This window comes from Penicillium cataractarum, assembly GCF_028827025.1.
Source record: "Penicillium cataractarum strain IBT 29864 chromosome Unknown utg000005l, whole genome shotgun sequence".
NCBI classification, from domain to species: domain Eukaryota; kingdom Fungi; phylum Ascomycota; class Eurotiomycetes; order Eurotiales; family Aspergillaceae; genus Penicillium; species Penicillium cataractarum.
The window spans coordinates 401,815-423,344 of NW_026622741.1; the positions used below are offsets into that span (position 1 = coordinate 401,815).

At 49.9% G+C, this 21,530-nt stretch overlaps 7 protein-coding genes across 7 annotated transcripts; 5 read left to right on the forward strand and 2 right to left on the reverse strand.

Annotated features, from left to right (window-relative positions):
- Positions 1–333: 333 nt before the first annotated feature.
- N7496_005920 (uncharacterized protein) lies at positions 334–1,819 on the forward strand (the record flags this gene model as incomplete). Its single annotated transcript, XM_056698849.1, has 4 exons — positions 334–789; positions 848–1,092; positions 1,150–1,588; positions 1,655–1,819. The coding sequence occupies 4 exons, from the start codon at positions 334–336 to the stop codon at positions 1,817–1,819; spliced, it is 1,305 nt and encodes a 434-aa protein (XP_056554262.1).
- Positions 1,820–5,689: 3,870 nt separating this feature from the next.
- Positions 5,690–6,511, forward strand: N7496_005921 (glycoside hydrolase family 128 protein; the record flags this gene model as incomplete). Its single annotated transcript, XM_056698850.1, has 1 exon — positions 5,690–6,511. One exon carries the CDS (start codon positions 5,690–5,692, stop codon positions 6,509–6,511), a length of 822 nt encoding a protein of 273 aa, XP_056554263.1.
- Positions 6,512–8,022: 1,511 nt separating this feature from the next.
- N7496_005922 (uncharacterized protein) lies at positions 8,023–8,690 on the forward strand (the record flags this gene model as incomplete). The annotated part of the gene is made up of 2 exons (XM_056698851.1): positions 8,023–8,260; positions 8,317–8,690. The coding sequence occupies 2 exons, from the start codon at positions 8,023–8,025 to the stop codon at positions 8,688–8,690; spliced, it is 612 nt and encodes a 203-aa protein (XP_056554264.1).
- A 1,815-nt stretch (positions 8,691–10,505) lies between these two features.
- N7496_005923 (uncharacterized protein) lies at positions 10,506–14,925 on the forward strand (the record flags this gene model as incomplete). Its single annotated transcript, XM_056698852.1, has 3 exons — positions 10,506–11,610; positions 11,662–12,344; positions 12,400–14,925. The coding sequence occupies 3 exons, from the start codon at positions 10,506–10,508 to the stop codon at positions 14,923–14,925; spliced, it is 4,314 nt and encodes a 1,437-aa protein (XP_056554265.1).
- Positions 14,926–15,943: 1,018 nt separating this feature from the next.
- Positions 15,944–17,611, reverse strand: N7496_005924 (WD40 repeat domain-containing protein; the record flags this gene model as incomplete). The annotated part of the gene is made up of 3 exons (XM_056698853.1): positions 15,944–16,804; positions 16,865–17,028; positions 17,089–17,611. The coding sequence occupies 3 exons, from the start codon at positions 17,609–17,611 to the stop codon at positions 15,944–15,946; spliced, it is 1,548 nt and encodes a 515-aa protein (XP_056554266.1).
- Positions 17,612–17,801: 190 nt separating this feature from the next.
- On the forward strand, positions 17,802–19,265 carry N7496_005925 (inositol phosphosphingolipid phospholipase; the record flags this gene model as incomplete). Its single annotated transcript, XM_056698854.1, has 1 exon — positions 17,802–19,265. The coding sequence occupies one exon, from the start codon at positions 17,802–17,804 to the stop codon at positions 19,263–19,265; it is 1,464 nt and encodes a 487-aa protein (XP_056554267.1).
- A 470-nt stretch (positions 19,266–19,735) lies between these two features.
- On the reverse strand, positions 19,736–20,786 carry thiA (thiamine thiazole synthase; the record flags this gene model as incomplete). Its single annotated transcript, XM_056698855.1, has 2 exons — positions 19,736–20,382; positions 20,444–20,786. The coding sequence occupies 2 exons, from the start codon at positions 20,784–20,786 to the stop codon at positions 19,736–19,738; spliced, it is 990 nt and encodes a 329-aa protein (XP_056554268.1).
- Positions 20,787–21,530: the final 744 nt, after the last annotated feature.

Consider the following 21,530-nt stretch of genomic DNA (forward strand, 5'->3'; position numbering starts at 1 on the left):
TGACGCTGTGATTGTACAAGAACTCAGATTGAAAATGAGCAATCAGACTACAATAAAAGAGCTTGATTGATCTCCCTCTCCTACATGATACCCGCTCATCTCGCCGTCGCGAAAAAAAAGAGGGTCCCTCCACTTTTGTGGTCCCTCGGCTTCGGATCTCGCCGCCATCAAAATTTCAAAACCGAAACCCGAATCGGTTCAACGCGGTCGATATTTTTTTTTACGAAATGCGAGGGCAGAAGAGATCGCACATAGGTAAATAAAAAAAGATGTCTTCTTCAACAATTCGGATTATACGACAGGATCGGTGCGACCACATACCCATTCGAGAAAATGGGAGACAATAAGGAAGTCTTCGACACGGATTCTGATGTCGACAACTATAATGGCGACAACAAGCCACCGTCCCTGGAAAAGAACCAGGACGATGACCAGTACATGGACGGCTGGAGAGGATGGCTAGTGGTAGTAGCCGCTTCATGTTCTTTATTCATCTATTTGGGAGTGATTTACTCCTGGGGTGTATTAGCATCTGAGCTGGTGAAGACGACGTCATTCTCATTAACGACTTTGACATTCGTCGGGTCGCTAGCTACCTCTTTCATGGTCTCGCTGAGTATTCTGGTTGGAATGACTATCCGGCGATTCGGATATCAGAAGACGGCTTTTGTAGGTGCAATTCTCATGGGCCTGGGCGAGTTCTTGGCCAGTTGGGTGACGGGGCATCTGGCCGGTCTATTCATCTGCCATAGCGTGCTCTTTGGCGTGGGTGGAGGGTTGACTATCATGGTATGTCGATGTCCTCAATCTCCCGTCTATCTGTCGTTGCACTTCTAACATTGACCAGCCGTGTTCTACCGCTCCTCTACGATGGTTCCGAAAGTATCGGGGCCTTGCTACCGGTGTAGTCTTTGGCGGAGGTAGTCTCGGAGCCGCAGCTATGAGCGTTGCCGCAAACCTACTTGTGTCAGAGCTTGGTGTGCAATGGACTCTTCGAATCTTCGGTCTGCTCGCATGGGCAGTCTGTGTACCAGCGGCGTGCATGATTCGGCAGCCCCAGAGCACGGCTGCAGCTGTGCCACAATTACAATGGTATTTCTCGCGACTCGACCCAATGTAAACGCCCTGCTAACACATTTCTTCTTGCAGGTACCGTTTCAGAGAGCGAGCATTCATCCTCCTCTTCATCGGCAGTGGGCTCGGCTGCTTCCCGCTCTTCATCCCGTCATACTTTATCCCAATATACGCACGGGCCGTGGCATCGCAACGTGTCGCGGTCATTATCCTGGCAATGTGGAACGTTGCGTCGACCGTGGGACGCGTGCTCGCAGGCTTCCTGGCTGATACGATACTGGGACCATTGAACAGTCTCATTCTGTCCCTGCTCTTGGCAGGCGTGAGCGCGCTCGCTATCTGGCCGTTTGCCGACTCCGTCGCTGTGTTGTCAGTGTTCATCGTCCTCAATGGTCTTGGATGCGGTGCCTTTTTCAGCCTAATACCTGCTGCCGTTGGGTCAATGTTCGGTGCCAAAAATACCATGGGCGTCTTGCCGATTCTGTGGGCTGGATGGTTCTTCGGCTACTTCTTTGTAAGACTCCTATCACGGACCGCGTGTCCTCGTCCTTTGAAGTACCGGCTAACAAGTGTTATACAGGGCTCGCCTATAGCCGCTGGAATTTATTCCTTGTCCGACAAGGATACCGGCACTGATGCCTACCGACCGGCTGCGTATTACGCAGGGGGCATGTCTATCGTCGGCCTGCTGTTTGTGGTTGCAATCCGCTGCTTGTATTCTCGAAAGTTCTTCGCTCGAGTCTGAAGGATACAGAATGTCGACTGGTCGTTGGGTTGCCAACGAACTGTTGGCTAGGATAATGACCAATCTCCTCTTTCCTGTGCTGGCTAGCATTGGTCCTATGCATTAGCCTTAGGCGACAAGGACTTCAATTCAAGGCGTCCTTGAATCTTGCGAGTCAGCATCCAAAGGCAGAAATTGCCAGTTGACTGTGACAATCAGCCCTATCAATGCTTTGGAAGTGTTGACCTGAAATGTTCACATTATGGACATTATGCAGCGACCGCGAAAAGTTGACGAAGGCCTGACTAGGTATCGTCCACATTCTGCCGATGCTTGTTAGCACATGGGACATGAGAATTTCAGGGGCTGGACCTCTAGAATAATGACTATAGAAAGGTTCAATTGATACCTAGAATTTCCACCACTTTTTCGACTTGCAGTGCAATAGTCACTTAAGCTGGGTACGCTAATTTTGGGACTTTGCCCGGATGAAAGCACGATGAACGAATACATACGTATTCCAAAATAACGACATAAGTCCTCGTATCTCCTCTCTATTCCAAGTAGACACGAATGATACACAAGGGATCCACATCCTTCTATTTGTAAATAGCCATCATCTCCAAGCTCCTTTCTGTACTCCAGTGTAAACGCCGATCACAGCCACCAACACATAGTACCGTTGCTAGCTGCCCGAGAAGCGGTATAATTACTGAGTGCAAGCTGTTATTGAGCGCCCTATTGATCTGCACAATATCCAACCGAACACAAAGTAATTATTCAAAAACCAGTAATTCTCAGCCCTAGACGGTGTTGCCTGAAAAGGTGACGTGGGCCTCGGCCAGTCCGCCGAGTCTGCGTAATTGGGGCTGGGCTGATGTTGGGAGGTGTCAAAATTAGAGCCAGCATAGACCAATTTTCGATCTTTGCGAGAGCACTATTGTATGATATGAAGATAATAATAACAATAATTAATATAGAGATGTTGTCTAGTTAGAATTAATGAATTTATTGCCTTGTTGTGTATTTTTAGATGGGTAAGTCTGGACTCATGGCTATGGGGATGGGATCGGCGGTTGGAGGTCGAGGATGAATTGAGGCGTGAATAGCGACAAAGAACTGAACAAATAACCAACTAATGGGGATTAGGGTGCGGAGTATGGAGTATAGGAAAAACATGTTCGAATCCTTGGCCCCAGGAAGTAGTTTGTTGCCTGTACCGAATACGTTCTACCGAAAACCGCCCCCGGAAGATCAGTAGAAGTGAGCAAGATGGAAATCTGGGATCGACGTATCATGTCGCTTCAGAACGGCATCCGTTCTTCCGCAATCCTCTAGATTCAGAATTGAGAACTTATCCGCAGGATTGGGAACCCATCGAACTGGTTAGCATGGCATTGGCATCGGCATTGACAAAATGGCCAGAACAGCCAATTGCGCCAACGCCCTCATCACCGAGACCTGGCACCCATTTAACCTAAATGACATGTCTACGATACCTATCGGAACTCCTGGAATTCAATCCCCAGCTCAGTCAGAAACCCAATCGAAAACTACGACCGTGGGAGAAATTGTCCGATGTACCGTGTCCCAGCGACAGCCACACAGCTATAGAATAATCAGAGAGACTTCTCGTCCCAAACCTACCGCCTTCACTGACAACACCGGCCAAGGCCCGGGTAGACATCGGAGAAGGCGAAAAGGAAAAAAGGCCTAACGCCATAACAAGCCACGTCGCCGTTTGACCGGGCACACAGTCCGGCAAGGCTTGGCCTCGCACTGTGGGGAATCGACTGCCGGAGTACCTTTGTAGGAGAACTCCGTAGAGGGAGTGAGTATTTCGCCCGCGACTATTGGCAGATAGTCTTCTTTGGAAATAGGATCAGCGAGAGGGGGAAGTGACTAGTGGTGTTTCAGGAGTGACGAGTCTCCCCCCGCTGCTGGCATGGCACTTAGGGCGTGTTCGCAGTGTGTTCGCTAGAAGCCTTTTGCGTACATGCGGACCAGGCCTGGCGGAAGGAGTCTGGATTTGTGCTGAAACACTGGCGTCGATCGGGTGTTGGGCCCGGATCGTCTGTGAGTGGCCGCTGCCGTCATCGGTGGTGGCGCCCTATTTGTGAGCGGTGTGTCCGATTTTCGTTCGGTGGGGTTGATGGAAGGGAAAGAAGGATGGATACAGGGCTGACGAGGAAAAAGCCGCTATTGTAAGTGAATTATTGCAATGTAATAATATGGTAGAACGATATGGATCAGGATAATTGTTGATTATTACCGATTAGGGTTATTTGTTCTTGTCATGTGCTTTTGTACTTCGGGAAACCTCCCACAATTCCAGTTAAACCTAACCGCAACCACAACCATTGTAGCCCTAGGTTTGGGACTGCAATGCTATTCGACAGTGTCGAGTCGAATGAGGAGTCTCCCGAATGACACGAGTGTGTGTGATAGGTCAACTGGAGACATTTCCCCTGGCCCAGAAGAACTTGCTAGCCACTCAGAGGACGTGAGTACAGAGGCCAATAGGTGTAGCTGAGAATATGCATAAATTATGCAATACTATCCTGGCAGAAAGTCTTTATGCCTTGATGCCTGGGAAAATAGGCAGTAATACCCGCATTATGATGCCTTGAGTGATAGGCGGTCTCCAAAACGGTCAGGAAATTATGCATATTCCTGGTTGCTTCTATCGACCCCCGTAAAATGTTCCTTGAGTGGCCAGCCCAGCGCCACTGGATCTCCAATCGAATGCGTTCTTTGCAACTTTCCGAGCGGCCTACGCAAGCATCTTCCATGGTTCGTCCAGCCCAGGCTCCACCATCTCCTCTTTCCATCCACAACTCGACGTGGAAACTCGCATGGTCGCACATCTGGATTGTTCCTGAGATGTTTGCCAGGGGGCAGCCAATGCCCGCTCGCTCAACTGCATATGGCTGGCCTTCGAAACGCCTTACCATTGTTTCCTTCAGGCACCGAGCGACTACCCCGATAGCAGTCGGTGCATTGTTCCTTTGACCAAAATAACCGGAATGTACACCCCGAGCACAGCCTGAACACATCTCCTTCAGGCCCTCGTTGCGCCGACGGTCCAGGCTACTGTGGGGATGCGCGGACATCTAGGCTGTGGAGTACACCGTGCTGAGCATCTCTGCTTGACACAGAATACAGAGCGAATTCTCTCCATCTGCCCCACTGCCGTGGTGGATATGTATTGTACAGTTTGCAAGGGGGCTAAACTAACGGAAAAAGGATGAAAACGACTCTCCGGAGAGCCCAAATGTATGGCCGGGCCCAGACTGGCCAATCATCAATTCAGCAGCCCTGAAACTGGGCCTGTCAAAAAGCCACCGAGATCCAATCGTTGTCTCCCCTTGCTTCCCCATCGTAATGGGCTCTTGGAAATCCGTTCCGTGGATGACGCAGCTCGACATGGTGACAATGAGTACGATTAAGGTGCCACTTTGCATGGATTTTGCTTCCGGGGCCCAATGGCAGCCTGGATACTTCTTGCGACACTCCACTTGGCCCCTCTCTGCTCGGCGCAAAGAATGAACGACTTGAAGAAAGACGTTCCAGCCAGCAGGGCTCGATTGATAGTAAAGTTCGACGCACAATGCATCGGCATATTTAACATTTAACCTCCCTCGGCCCCCCCCTCGTCTTGCGTTTCTGTTTCTTTCCCCAGTCTTCGCGTCTCGTTCACTTTTCCTTTCCTTTTCCGATCTTTGAGATCATTCTTCGATCATTTCTCTTCTAGTTGCCTGTGCCGTGCACGGTCTAGAGTCCTTCCTTTCGAAACACATTCCTTTCTGAGAACAGGTCTTCTCGAGTTCCTCGTCCATTCCTTTTTTTTGTGAATAAGACACAAGTACATTATCTTTTGAACATATCAAAATGGTTTCCTTCACCAAGCTGTTCACCACTGGCCTTCTTGCCACCTCGGCCCTCGCCATCCCAGTCGCTAAGCCGGTGACCGTCGAGGTGCAAAAGCGCAACAGCACCCTCACTTCCAAGCGTGGTGCCGCCTACAACGACATCTCTACCGTCTCCCCGCTCAGCTCTGCCGGCACCGTCTCCTGGGCCTACAACTGGGCCATGTCACTGTCCGGTAGCCTGCCCTCCAACGTCGACTACGTGCCCATGCTCTGGGGAGCCAAGGACTTCGGCGGCTGGGTTACCGCCATCGAGACTGCTCTCTCCTCCGGCAGCAACTACATCTTGGGTTTCAACGAGCCCGATATGACTTCCCAGGCCGACATGTCCGCCTCCCAGGCTGCCAGCTACTACAAGACCTACATCACTCCCTACTCCGGCAAGGCCAAGCTCATTTCTCCTGCCGTCACCTCATCCACCACCAGTGGTTTGGGTCTGTCCTGGTTCAAGGAGTTCATGAGCGACTGCTCGTCGTGCGGCATCAGCGGACTTGCTGTCCACTGGTACGGCAACACTGCCGATGAGTTCAAGTCCTTCGTCACCCAGGCCGCCAGCACTGCTTCCAGCTATGGTCTGTCCGAGCTCTGGGTTACCGAGTTTGCGCTCAACTCTGACGCTGGTGGTGTCGCCGATGCTGCTACTACCGCTTCCTTCCTTGAGACTGTCATCCCCTGGCTCGACGCCAACACCAATGTCACCCGCTACTCCTACTTCATGTGCGCTGACAACTACCTTCTGACCAACAACGCTCTGAACCAGGCCGGTCAGGCTTACACTTCCTAAGTGTACGGTGTGTGATGTGTGTGCGGTACGCCCGCGGTGCTTGTACATGAGTGGGGTTGAAGAAGAAACAGTACAAATAGATCAAGGGATTTCCTCTGTTATCTGGCGTCTCAAGGATGGGTACTCATTTGTTTATTCCCCGAGTATCCTGGTTTCTGGTCTGGCGCAATGAGACGGGTGTATCTTCTGGTTGGGATTGTAAATTCTTTTTGTTACATATTTCTTACCCTGAGGGTTGATACAAGGATTTTCTTTCACATTTGATTTGATTCAATATTTTCTTCTCCTTTCGGAATTTCATTCCTAGACATCAGCGGTTATTCTCAAAATAGACCACGAGTAAGCTGTAAAGGGCGATTCATCTCATGCATAATCTGAGGCCGAGGCTGTTTCACTTGCCGAGCGTTGAAAGGTTCGTTGTTGCTGGCCACTGTGTTCGGCGTTATCTGATCTGATTGGCTGCGGGCCGATTGGGCGCTCATACTCCGTAGTTTGGTGCTTATTCCGTCATGATGTAGTCAAACCCGCCCTCATCAAATAGAATTCAGACACCAGAGAAAACGCATAAAAGATGAAGAAAAAATGAGAATAATCAAGTAAGCTAGGAGTTTGTCCAGGAAATTAAAAGAACGTTAAATATTGAGCACCAATCATCTCCCCGCATCCTTTGCAAAATCTCAGAAGTTGTACTGCAAAATATTTAGTGGATGACCCAGGAGATAAAAGGCTGCGTGATCTCTAACAGGCAATCTACTAGAAAAATGATGATGCTGCCTTGCTGTCGGATGTCATATTACATATGGAGAGTGACGAGCTCCACCCCAGAGAGTAGACAGCATGTAGAACCTCGGGTTCTTCTTCTGGACATGATAAATACTACCTACAGGGGATCTTATTGATATTTTGAAAACCAGGAAAGATTGGCATCTATGCACTGGATAAGAATGAATTTTGATCCCAATCGCCGTCATTTTCTTCGCATGGCCCCGCCTACGCTCCTAACAAACTAATGCGGGAGATTATTCCATTCATCGAACAATATCTGCTACTTCCAGGTTTCCGTTAAGAAGAGCCAACGCGCAATCCACTTCTTCCTGACGTTTTCGTTTTGGCTTCTTGCGATGTATTTGTTCGGCGAGTCCCAAGACTCCGGCAGTTGCTCTTTCCAAATTTATTCTGAACCCGAAATAGATTCCAGTCTTGAAGTTGCTACATGTGGAAAGTATAATGCTCATGATGACTTCCAATTCCAAAATGTAAAACATACCGACTTAGACACTCAGTCGTTGCCTCTAAGAACTGTAGCTATCTCCCCAGCTCCAGTTCCATACCCATCTCAACAGAACAAGTGACCAGAACAACGAAATGAGCGTCGATCCTATCATACTTGCCTTTTTGCCCCCTGGATTGGTGTACTGGCTACCGTATGCTTGATCGGCTTTTTCTGCCTTGCGTATATCAGCATACGGAATTTCGGGCGCCGGTGAGTAGCAGACTTTCAATTCTTCCACATGGGGTTCCTTGTCCCTGCCAAAAACCTTCATACCGACGCTCTTGTATCGGGAGGACGGGCCACACGAGACCATTTGCATGATGCTGCATCGTCCGCTGCCATTTTCCCGTGCCCCCATCAAAAAGCGATCATTGATTCGTTTACTGACCCATGCCTGCGTGCGGGACGTTATAGGCGGCATACTCCGTCAACTGTCGAATGCTCCCTTCAGCCGGCTTTACCCTCGCAGAGACGCGGTGAGCTTACATGCACTTGGCAATGTACTATGCACTTGACTGACCTCTGTGCGTAGCCCCGGGATCCCTTCAGCTGGCGGACTTGTCCACATCCCGCCATGCCACCATTCAACACGGTTTCAGAACAGTGACAGGGAAAGTTGACATGGAGGCTGCCATCGTGAAGCCCCAGAGCATCCAAGATCCTGAGACAGAGGCCAGAAACGAGAATGGTGACGGCCACCAGGCGCCGGACATTGCTCCGCCAGACTATTCTTCACAGTCCCTGGAGTCTGGAACGGTCTCCCCACCGTTGTTTGAGTTCTTGGCACATCCCGATGCGTACACAACTTCATCGGCTCCAATTGACATTCAAATCTCGGATATCCCTCCAGAAATTCGACCGTCTTCCAGAGAAGCGCCTAATAGCGCGGCATTCCCCAACCACTGAACCAGACTCACCCGGTATGATGGGCTTACAAAAGCGTCTTGGGTTAGCCTTTCAAGTGTCTATCCAACGGCGGTGAGAAGAGATGAGTGGGCTCTGGTTTTTATATAGAGGATGAGGGCTTGTGTTTCTGTTGAAGTTTCTTGTTGGAGCATAGCGGGCTTTGTTGAGGTCTGTTCAAATTTCTTGGCTGTGTCTTGTTTCTTTTATCGTTTACTTTCCTCCTACCCTTTCCAATTCTGCTTCTTCTTCTCAATATGACCGGTGATGCTCGAGCTCAATTCATTAATAGTACCTGGTAGCTTTCAGAGGAAGGCTGTAAATTTAGGAATAAGTTCACTGTTAGAAGTCTCTCAGTGGGCTACCTGGCTCCAGGTCCACCTCTTGTAGGTGATACGTGCAACGTTCGGGCCGAGGATAAATGAGAGAGCGGGGTCATAATGGACCCTAACAACTCTCTGAGTTATTCAACTACCTCACCTATGTGAAATAACTCAAATCTGGAATCCCAAGTGTATTGAACCAGTAGTATGAAGTTGGATGGTGAGATGATTTGGCTTTGCCTCCTTCTGAAAGGCATTTTCGATGTCTCTTTCTCTGAAGGGCTCCCTATGTATACTCTGGATAGAAACCAGATGCCTTGTTGTAGATTCTTTTCGTTAGACTGGAAGCGCAAAAGCTGCACAGATTGACGTGTTCAGACTAGCATAACAGTCGCGATCACAACTTTCGCCACCGATGGAACAATTTGCATCATTCTGCCCTCCACTGAGAAATAGAAGATAACACTGACTTATGATTGCAAGACACGTACTTATTAGTCTCACGAATCCCTAGTCTTGATCTGGCCCCACAATAATTGATATGGACGAGAGTATATTTCCTATTTCGTCTTCGGCCGGGTAGATCGGCAGAACCAATGGTTCTATCCGGCAAGCCGGCCAGCACCACGTCCACGTAATTCGGCCCTTGACGGGATCTCTGTCCCATGGTTTAATATTCGGGAGATCTGTTTTTACATTGAAGAGAAACGGAGAAAAAATAATTAGAGATCTGCTGGGCTGACACTTGTATAGAGCTTTGCATCAGAACTTGCAAGCCCCCAATATTAGCCCAGTTTGATCTATGAAGATTTACTCATTCATCGAGTATTCCAATACAACTGTCGAATATCTCTCCTTATCTTCGAATCATATTACCAGAATCATCTGCTGCCCGAGACTCTTTATCCGATTATTAATTAAACAGAAATATGGCGCAGATCGGCTTTATATCGCGGATCCAATGTGACCAAGACTTATCAGTCTAGGCACCATCAAACCTAGAAAGTAGATCAAATACTCACATCAAGTTTCCGATTGGTAGTCCCTGGCGGCTCAAGTTAGACCCCTACCTCGGCACTCAGTCCGAGGCATATAGTTGAGCTGTCAACCATTCTATTTGACTATTTTTGTGTGCCAAGTTCTCCACAACGACGGAAACTCGGGTGGCGTGCCGTTCCAGTTGTGCCCATGAACCTATTCATAAGGGTAAAAAATACAATAATACACTAGCAATTCCTAATACTAGTCACTACTGACGGAATCTTCAACGGAATCTTCTGAGAGATAGCCATTATCTAGTGACATAATGCCGATTACTGGCCCCCCTGGCTCCACTTTCTTCAGGGCTCCTCGGATCTAGAGGACGGTTCCTGGCTGCCGATCCTATCGATCCGAAAGTACTCGTAGATCTTATAACTATACCCTGGTCCCCAATTCTCGAGTAAAATAATCCATCAAGAAAGACCAATCTCCCCTCCTTATTGTCTCTTCCATCATGGAGGACCACGAAAAAGAAAAAGAATACGATAGTACCTCACCTCCTGGAACGGCTACCGAAGAAGGAAATGGAAATTACTTCAATACCCTCGCCGTTCCTGAAATCAATCTCCGTGAAGCCAGCAGTGCTGAAACCCTAACTCCTCACCCTTCCGTTGTCTCGCCTCCCAAGAAAGCTGCAGAATGGCATATGACACCGCAAGTTATTCGAAACGCCGAACGTGAAGAAGCAGCTGGTTTCAAAAGGCGTGAGCTAGGAGTCACTTGGCAAGATCTATCGGTCGAGGTTCTCGCTGCCGAAGCGGCAGTTAAAGAGAACATGATCTCCCAATTCAACGTTCCTCAGCTTATCAAAGATTTCCGCCGCAAACCACCACTCAAGTCGATTTTGTCAAACAGCCATGGATGTGTTAAGCCCGGAGAAATGCTTCTCGTTCTTGGAAGACCCGGATCCGGATGCACCACTCTTCTCAAGATGCTTGCCAACCGCCGCGAAGGATATAAAAACATCACCGGAGATGTCAGATTCGGAAACATGACTCCGGAAGAAGCATCAAGATACCAGGGCCAGATTGTGATGAACACCGAGGAAGAACTCTTTTACCCTCGTTTGACAGTGGGTCAGACAATGGAGTTCGCTACCAAGCTCAAGGTCCCTTACCACCTTCCTGGCGAAGCGAAGAGCGTTGCCGAATATACCGCCGAGACGAAGCAATTCCTTCTCGAGTCTATGGGAATCGCCCATACTGCCGACACAAAAGTTGGCAATGAATTCGTCCGAGGTGTCAGTGGTGGAGAAAGAAAGCGAGTGTCTATTATTGAGTGCCTTGCAACAAGAGGCTCTGTTTTTACTTGGGACAACTCAACGAGAGGACTCGACGCTTCCACGGCCCTAGAGTGGGCCAAAGCCCTTCGCGCCATGACCGACGTCCAAGGTCTCTCGACCATTGTGACCCTTTACCAAGCTGGAAATGGAATTTATAATCTCTTCGACAAAGTTCTCGTCCTCGACGAAGGAAAGCAGATCTACTACGGCCCTGCCGCAGAAGCGAAACCTTTCATGGAGAAGCTTGGATTTGTGTACACGGATGGTGCCAATATTGGTATGAAATCTTATTTCAAACTTTTATTCATGTACTGACTTGTCTTCTTAGGTGATTTCCTCACGGGTGTGACTGTTCCGACCGAGCGAAAGATCAGACCTGGTTGGGAAAACCGGTTCCCCAGGACGGCCGACGCTATTTTGACCGAGTACCAGAACTCGGCGACATACAAGAACGAAGTCTCTCTATACGGATATCCGGACACTGAGATTGCTGCCGAACGCACTGAAGCATTCAAGGAATCTGTCGCCTGGGAGAAGTCTAAACACTTACCCAAGGGCAGTGACCTGACCACTAGCTTCTGGGCCCAGCTCATGTCATGCACCGCCAGACAATACCAAATCCTCTGGGGCGAGAAGAGCACGTTCCTGATCAAACAGATTCTGTCTTGTGTCATGGCCTTAATTGCTGGGTCTTGCTTCTACAACTCTCCCGACACCTCTGCCGGTCTCTTCACCAAGGGTGGTGCCGTCTTCTTCTCTTTGCTGTATAACTGCATTGTGGCCATGTCTGAAGTCACCGAATCTTTCAAAGGTCGTCCTATTTTGACAAAACACAAGTCCTTTGCCATGTATCACCCGGCTGCGTTCTGTCTGGCCCAGATTACCGCGGATTTCCCGGTTTTGCTGTTCCAATGCACAATCTTTTCGGTTGTTATCTATTGGATGGTTGGATTGAAGCATACTGCGGCGGCGTTTTTCACTTTCTGGGCTATCCTTTTCACCACAACTTTGGTAAGAAACTACTTACGATTCGCTAATAGAGAAAACGGAGCTAAGCATCTCGTAGTGCATCACAGCATTGTTCAGATTCATCGGAGCTGCCTTCAGTACTTTCGAAGCTGCATCCAAGATCAGTGGTACTGCTGTCAAGGGAATCGTCATGTATGCAGGTTATATGATTCCAAAGCCACAGATCAAGAACTGGTTCCTCGAGTTATACTACACCAATCCCTTCGCATATGCATTCCAAGCTGCGTTGACTAACGAATTCCACGGCCAGCACATCGACTGCGTTGGCGGAAATCTTATTCCCAGTGGCCCAGGATACGAGGATGTTGGATCTTCCTATAAAGCCTGCGCTGGAGTTGGCGGTGCTCTTCCCGGTGCGGATTATGTGACTGGCGACCAGTATCTTTCTTCCCTACACTACAAGCACTCTCAGATGTGGCGAAACTTCGGTGTCGTCTGGGCCTGGTGGGGCTTTTTCGCTGTGCTGACGGTCGTCTTCACTTGTTTCTGGAAATCTGGTGCTGCATCTGGTTCTTCACTTCTTATTCCCCGCGAGAATCTCAAGAAACACCAAGTTGGCAGCGATGAAGAGGCTCAAAATAATGAAAAACGTGCCGCTCGGACGACCACCGATGAGCCAGTTCAAGTCGACGACGATAACCTTGTTCGCAACACCTCCATCTTCACGTGGAAGAACCTCACCTATACAGTCAAAACACCAACTGGAGACCGAGTCCTCCTGGACAATATCAATGGATGGGTGAAACCTGGCATGCTTGGTGCCCTAATGGGATCTTCTGGAGCCGGCAAAACAACCCTTCTTGATGTTCTCGCGCAACGCAAGACGGAAGGTACCATTAAAGGCTCCATTTTGGTTGACGGTCGCGAATTACCCGTGTCTTTCCAGAGAATGGCTGGATACTGTGAGCAGTTGGATGTTCACGAGTCTTACGCCACTGTGAGAGAAGCCCTGGAGTTTTCTGCTCTCCTGCGACAGTCTCGAGATACCCCCAAGGCCGAGAAGCTCAAATACGTGGATACGATCATTGACCTCTTGGAACTGCACGACCTTGCCGACACTCTGATTGGTAGTGTGGGTAATGGTCTATCCGTTGAACAGCGCAAGCGTGTGACGATTGGTGTGGAACTCGTCTCTAAGCCTAGTATTCTCATCTTCTTGGATGAGCCTACTTCGGGTCTCGATGGTCAATCGGCTTATAACACAGTCCGGTTCCTTCGGAAACTGGCGGATGTAGGTCAAGCAGTCCTCGTCACGATTCACCAGCCTTCTGCTCAGCTCTTCGCCCAATTTGATACCCTTCTTCTCCTTGCCAGAGGTGGCAAAACGGTCTACTTTGGTGATATCGGCGACAACGGAGCCACGATCAAGCAGTACTTTGGCAAGTACGGGGCTATCTGCCCTCAAGAGGCGAACCCAGCAGAGTTCATGATTGACGTCGTTACCGGTGGTATCCAAGAAGTGAAGGACAAGGATTGGCATCAGATCTGGCTCGACTCTCCAGAGCAGCATCAGATGGTCACCGAACTAGACCGAATGATCGCCGATGCTGCTAGTAAGCCGCCAGGTACCGTCAATGATGGCTATGAGTTTTCGATGCCTCTCTGGGAACAGATCAAGATTGTCACTCAGCGCATGAATGTATCGCTCTTCCGCAATACGGCCTATGTCAACAACAAGTTCTCGCTTCACATTATCTCCGCAATGCTGAACGGATTCTCGTTCTGGCGGCCTGGTCCAAGTGTGTCGGCATTGCAGCTGAAGATGTTCACTATCTTCAATTTTGTCTTCGTTGCTCCAGGTGTCATCAATCAACTGCAGCCCCTCTTCATCCAGCGTCGTGATATCTACGATGCTCGCGAAAAGAAGTCCAAGATGTATTCCTGGGTTGCCTTCGTCACTGGTCTTATCGTTTCTGAATTCCCATACCTGTGCATTTGTGCCGTTCTCTACTTTGTTTGCTGGTACTGGCCCGTCTGGAGATTGCCTCATGACTCCGACCGTTCTGGAGCTATCTTCTTCATGATGTTGATCTACGAGTTCATCTACACTGGTATCGGCCAGTTCATTGCTGCCTACGCACCGAACCCGACCTTTGCAGCACTCGTTAACCCACTCATCATCAGTGTTCTTGTTCTCTTCTGTGGTGTGTTCGTGCCATACGATCAGCTGAACGTGTTCTGGAAGTACTGGATGTATTACCTCAACCCATTCAACTATGTCGTCAACGGCATGTTGACTTTCGGTCTCTGGGGCCAGAAAGTCACCTGTAATGAGAGCGAGTATGCAATCTTCGACCCGACAAATGGTACTTGCGGCGAGTATCTGGCGACTTACATGAGTGGCAAGGGTAGCGGAGTCAATCTGCTTAATCCGGGCGCTACCTCAGGCTGCAAGGTCTGCGAGTACACAACTGGCAGTGACTTCTTGCAGACACTCAACGTCAACCACTACTATTATGGATGGAGAGATGCGGGCATCACCGTCATCTATGCTATCTCGGGCTATGCACTTGTGTTTGGTCTGATGAAGCTTCGGACCAAGGCGTCCAAGAAGGCAGAGTAGTTATACACTGAGATTGTCTCAGTTTGCGAAAAGAAGGAGAGGGGACGTTTAAATTGCATATTTGTACATAGACATAGACATAGATTGTATATAGATGAAGATAGAAATGGGCATCAGCGATTGAATTTTCTTTTGCTCCGTTATTACTACACAGACATATTAGTCCCGGCTAAGTTGCCTAACCTTTGTCGTTGTGTATCTGCTCAATCAGCTTGATGTGCTCTTACCATAGTATTTAGGACATGTGGTTAGTATTCCATCCATATGATTCCGTCATGATTTGCCAAAGAGGAAGCTTAGTTAGACGATCCTAAATCTGATTAAGGAACTCGAATACCCGACTCTGAATTTGGAACGGAGCTACTCAAAATTCATTGATTCCCGAAGCATGAAAAGAATATTCTTAATCCTACAAGCGTCCTGATTTTCTTGCAAGAACAACAACAACTCAATACCTTCTCGTGGAAACCCTGTGGAATGATTTCGGAACGAACGAAACCAGTTCAAAACTGCAAATACAGACAAATCAGCAATGACCGAGAAGAGGGACATCAGGGAGACGGAGATCAAGAAGATGGCCGAAACGAAGTCTACAAGGTTGGAAGAACGGAGAAAAAGCTTGGAAGAATGGAGAGCTGGCCAAAACGGACGGAAAGAGAAATATATCAAAGAACTAAACCGTTTGAAGGGCCTAGCCAAATGTCATAGTCTACAAGTGATTGCTTGAATTCTCAAAGAATTCTAGTAGAGTGTGCCCTCATTCCATTAACTGTAGATGCGCGAAGACCAAAGCATGAGAATATCGAATATGAGCAAGCTCCGAATGAAATACAACACCATTGTATGCTTTTGCTATGATAAGAGAAACCCATTCCAGAACCAAGGTTTACGCATCCCATTATTCATGCCTCGGTCCACGCAGACTCCAAACACCGGGTATTTCCATTCCCATAAAAAACAAGATAAACCGCCCATGCAGATGCGAATATTGTAAAAGCGAAGAAGAAAACGCCGGAGTTCATGTCATCGTCACGTCCTCCGTCAGCGCAGGAGTCGTCTCAGTAGTAGAGGGATCGAGAGGAGCGTCAACCATCTCGTTGTCACCGTCTTCATCGTTGTTGCTAGCGATATCATTTTGAACAATAGTTTCGGTGACAACTTCGACCGGAGATGCCCCAGCGCCATTTTGCTCTTGATCCTCAGGAGCTTCCTCCCACACGCGGATGGTCTTGTCGAGGCCACAGCTCACGAGCATACGCTTCCCGTTCAGCTTTCCTGTGTGAACGCTTATAACGACGTCGGTGTGGCCCTCAATCCGCTGAAGAATATTCTTGCTGACAATATCCCAGCAAAGAATCGCGCCGTCCTCGCTGCCGCTCACGGCAAAAGCTAAGGGTGGATTGTGCTTGACATCTGGTGAGCCATAATAGCCAAAGCTGCCGCTCAAACTGTACTTTTTGTTCACATGGCCCTGGAATGTTTTGATAACGCGACTCTCGACGTAGTTCCACATGCGCACACAACCGTCCAAAGTCCACGCCAGAATGTATTTCCCATTTGGAGAGAACTTGACGCAAGTAGCAGGCGGATTATCTTCATGAACAAGAGTCCTCAAGCACTGCCCACTATGGGTATCCCAGACTCGGACGAGTCCATCAAGAGCACAGGACACAATAAGAGTGCCGTCATGCACGACGTCGATGCCCGCGACAGGGTCGGAGTGTGCAGGAAGGGAGCGCATGACTCGTGCTCGTCGAACATCCCATATGAAGACAGCTTCGTCATAAGATCCACTGACGAGAATATTACCCTTGGGTGCGAATGCAATCTGGTAGACGTAGTTGTGGTGCCCTTCGAAGGTTTTCGTGTGCGCTCGACCCTGTGACCATACGCTTGTCAGTGTTGCCCACGGTAGGGTGGAGGAATGTGATTTACTCACCGTATTAACGTTCCAGAACCTAATTGTCTTGTCATCAGAGCCAGACGCAATCCACTGCCCATCAGGACTCCAAGCTAGTGAAGAAATACCAGCAAGGTGTCCCTCGAATGTATAGATCAACCGGCCAGTCAACGTATCCCAGACCTTGATGGTAGCATCGGCACCTTGAGAGAAGATGATCATTAGTCACCGTGTTCAATTGAGTCCCAGAGCGAAGTACATACTTCCACTTGCAATCATCGAGCAATCTGGCGAGAACTGCACAGCAGACACGCCGCGCAGGTGACCCCGAAGAACGAACTTTTCCTTGTAATTGAGTCGCTCGGGCTTGACAGGTGCCTCCACTGAAGGCGCAGGTGTGGAAGATCGGTCAGACATATCATCGCGTCCTGGAGCGAGCGTCTCGTCGCCGTTGCTCATCCTGTCCTCATCAGACCCGCCATGAGATCGGTCATTGCTGCTCGAATCGGCATGACGGTCGATAGGCGAACGGCTTCGGCGGTTTCGCGAGCCTCGCCAGTAATCGTCTGCATCGGCAACCAGCTCATCCGAGCTCTCCGACTCTCTGTATTCCCTTGCCTCATGTTTCTGTCGTTTTGGTGTGAAAGTCTTCTGGTTCGACCAGCTCCCTCGCCGGAGCTTGGACTCGTCAACTTCGGGCCCCGCAGCCAATTCGTTCGATGACGACTCCACGGGAGTCCGGTCGCGAGACTCTCGCCGACGGGTTCGAGAGCGCGCACTATCCATGAGAAGATCGAGGCACAGAGGCAGCGAGTAATCGCAAGACAAACGCGCCCATCGAAGCTGCGCGAAAAGAAATCGCGTCTCCGAAGGCGGTGAGAATGACTGCCGCATTTACATCACCGATCGACAGTCGACAGCTTCCCCTCAACCTTTGCTTGTCGATTGAATTCCACCTTTACAAAGCTTGGCTGAAATGGCCTCTTCCCTTCCCCCGAGTGAGCCTCTGACTCACATTCGAATTCTGACTCTCAATTGCTGGGGTCTGAAGTACATCGCCAAGTATCGTCATGAACGTCTGTCTGAGATTGGGCGGCAGCTGGCTCTAGCCAACCCACCGCCAGAAATAGTGGGCCTGCAGGAGTGCTGGACGCAGCAGGACTATGAGAGCATTCGCGACCAAACTCGACACATACTGCCATACGGCAAGTTTTATTTCGGAGGAATCTTTGGTGCGGGACTGGCCATTCTGTCGAAATGGCCCATCGAAGAGAGCAGCATGTTTCCGTATCCGCTGAATGGACGACCAACGGCTTTCTTCCGCGGCGACTGGTTCGTGGGAAAAGGAGTCGCCTGTGCCAGAGTTCGATTCGGGCCTGGAGTGGCTGACGTCGCCGAGGTCTTCTGTACACACTTGCATGCACCATATGAGCGCGAGCCGAACGACTCCTATTTATGCCACCGTACTGCTCAAGCTTGGGAGATCTCCAAGCTCATGCGCGGCGCTGCCGAGCGTGGACATCTAGTCATTGGTCTTGGAGACTTCAACATGCTACCATCTTCCTTTGCCCACAAGTTGATCTCCGCGCAAAGTCCTGTTCGTGATGTCTGGCGCGAGCTACACCCCGACTCGTCCGTTGGCGCAGCCATTGATGCCGTTGAGAAGGCACGGAACCGACCAATTCCGTCGGCTGAATTTAATTTGATCGAGAATGGTGCTACTTGCGATGGCGCTTTCAATACCTGGCGCTGGTCAAAAGCTCTGCAGAAACAGCTGGACAAGGGGGATGATATACCTGTCGACAAGGACGCCCCAGACGCCCGCGCCAAACGTCTCGACTATATCTTTGTCGGTGATGGTGGCTATGCCCCGGATTTCCCTCCGCCACGCTGGTCCGTGGAGTCTGCACAGGTCGGCATGACCCAGCGTCATCCTACTCTCCGTTGCTCATTGAGCGACCACTTCGCTGTCGAGGCCGTCATTACTCGATTGCCAGTAGGAGCGGCTCCTCTGTCCTCAACTCAGATTGAATCAGCCCCGTCACCTACCTCGCCCACTCTTGAAAAGACAACATCAACCTCGCTGGCACCCAACGCCGCTTTGTCTCCGCAGACATACGACCTCATCATCGACATGATACACACCTACGTTCGCCGCGAGCGATCACAGCGCCGCTGGCGACTTATCCATTTCATCGTATCTGTATTCGTCTCTATCGGGTGCATGGTTGGCGTGTGGTGGGTCGGCAGCCGCACGTATATCGGCTTCATCTTGATCCTGGTCAGTACTCTGAACTTCGGGGCTGGTATTCTGGATGGATTGATCGGTGGGCTCTTTGTCTCGAGTGAGCTTCGTGCTTTGAAAGAGTTTGAATGGGAGGTGCAAAATGCGAGAAGCCTCGTTCTTGCTGCAGAGAAGGGCCGTCCTGGAAGCTCCTAGGGGTAGGAGACTGGATGATCCCTGGCTGTCTATGTTTTATATTGGTATTCCTTACGACTTCAAATATTGTACTATACATAACTTAGCAGGACTGGTTCTACGCGGATGGGTCAAATTAATACATAATTTCTTGATCGAATGTCAGTGAGCTAAATCAAAACTATAGGTTTTTACTAGTCTGATATCACCGACGCCAGCGAGGCATGACACACCACCATTGACATTCATTCAGAAATACAGCAGCCCAAGGAGAGCTATCCAGTGGAGAGCGTGTTAAGCAAGTCGAAAATGTGTTACACAATAGGCTTCTACCTATTGACCATTCTACGGTCAGATCAATTTTAGTTGCACATAATGAGTGTGGTGTGCATTGTCATATCGATAGCAAAATAAGCTAACAAGACCGTATTGATATCCCCGGCCCTCAGGGTTAATCGTCATCATCATCAAAAGCAAGAGCGCAACCGAATTTACTCGGCACACTCGCGCTGACGCTCATCAAAGACAGCCAAGGCCTCCTCAGCAGCCTTAACACCACTCATAACCATAGCGCCGAAAGTAGGGCCCATACGGTTGAAGCCATCAATCTCAGACAACTCCATGCCACCAATGATAAGACCCTTGGTGACCTCACGGGTGTTCTTGACGATAGCGTCCTCGGCAGCGTTCATGTCCAGACCACGCATACCACCGAGCTTCTCGATGGTGTTCATGGAGACGAGACGCTTAGCGCAGAAGGCGCCGAAGGGGCCGTCGTGGCCGGTGGTACTGATGATGATGGGGGCGTTGATGGTGTTGGGATCCATGCAGGAGTGGTCGTCGTGGTGCAGGGTGACCAGGGTCCAGTTGACGACGACACCAGAGATGCGGACGGAGTCGCCGTCCGGACGGGTGATCAGGTCCTCGACGCAGGTGGCGTTGAAGAGCTTGACGTTGGGGAAGGCCAGCACGCGCGACAGCAGGGTCGAGGTGAACAGGGCGGCGTGCTTGACAACCACGAAGTTGGGGTTGTTGGGTTCCTCCTCGAAGGGCACGCCCAGCTCGTTCAGGAAGGCGTCTGCGGGACGACGCAGGACCATGGCCGAGAAGAGCTGGCCACCGAGCCAGGCACCACCACCTGTTGTGGTTCAGTTAGTACTACTGTAATCTCGATATCTGGCAGTGTCCAATTGACTAACCAGGAGACACGGAGGCCTCGAGAATGGCAATCTTCAGGTCCGGACGGGCCTTGGCCAGCACGTAGGCAGTGCTGAGACCACAGGAACCAGCACCGACGATGACAACATCGCTCTCGGCGTAGTTGTCCAGATCCTGGAAGTAACGCCGGGTCATGGCGCGCGAGACCTGGCTCTCGCGGATAGGGGCGAACTTGAACTCATCCCACTTGCCGCCGAACTGCTCCAGAAGCTTGCTCTGGCCCTGGCCGGTCAGGGTAGTGGAGAGCGTCTCGGGGACGATCACCTTACCCTTGATGCCGGCGGGGGCAACAGTGGACTCATAGATGGCAGCGGGAGGAGACATAGTGGGTTAGGGATCAAGTCGGGGAAGTGACTTGAGAGCCTTTGTTAGTTTTTCTACTTCCATGAGGGGAGAAGAGGGGGAAGGCATGATCCTTTCGCTGGTATTATCCAGATATCAAGTTATGACCGTATAATCTCAGAACGAACCCACGCCGATGGTAGTCTCAATACTAGCGATTAAGGCAGTTGGCTACCAAAGCTAGAGAGAACAATGCCACCGACGTGAAGAACGAACACCGGTCCACACCCAGAAGTTACCTGAGATACCTTGATCCCTAAGAGATAATGTGCCCAGCCAAAGCATATCGATGGCTTCCCAATCGGATGGGAGGGGCTGTATGTACTTGACCGATTGGGATCTGGACAAGGTCAGCTCTGAAAGCTACGACTTGGGGGCTCATAGTTACTGTAAGTAGCTGAAAGCTTTGATTGAAAGTTGAAACTTGTAAAAATTGTTGAAAGAAGAGGAAAAGAAGTCGAAGGTGAGGGGCAGGGACAACCTTATTATATGCGACCGACCCCACCTCATCATGCAGATTACTTGGTGTCATCACCCTCCGACTCTCTCCGACCGGTGAACTCACAGGGGAGCTATTGTTGATCTTGAGAGAATAATGACGTGAATGATTCGCTTGTCTCCATGTTTTAGCTTTTGAATATGATTCTCGACCTCGTGCCCATGGTTACTTGATGCGTTATCCATGGAAAACTACATAGAAGCTCGACGCTTTGACCATAAAGGGTA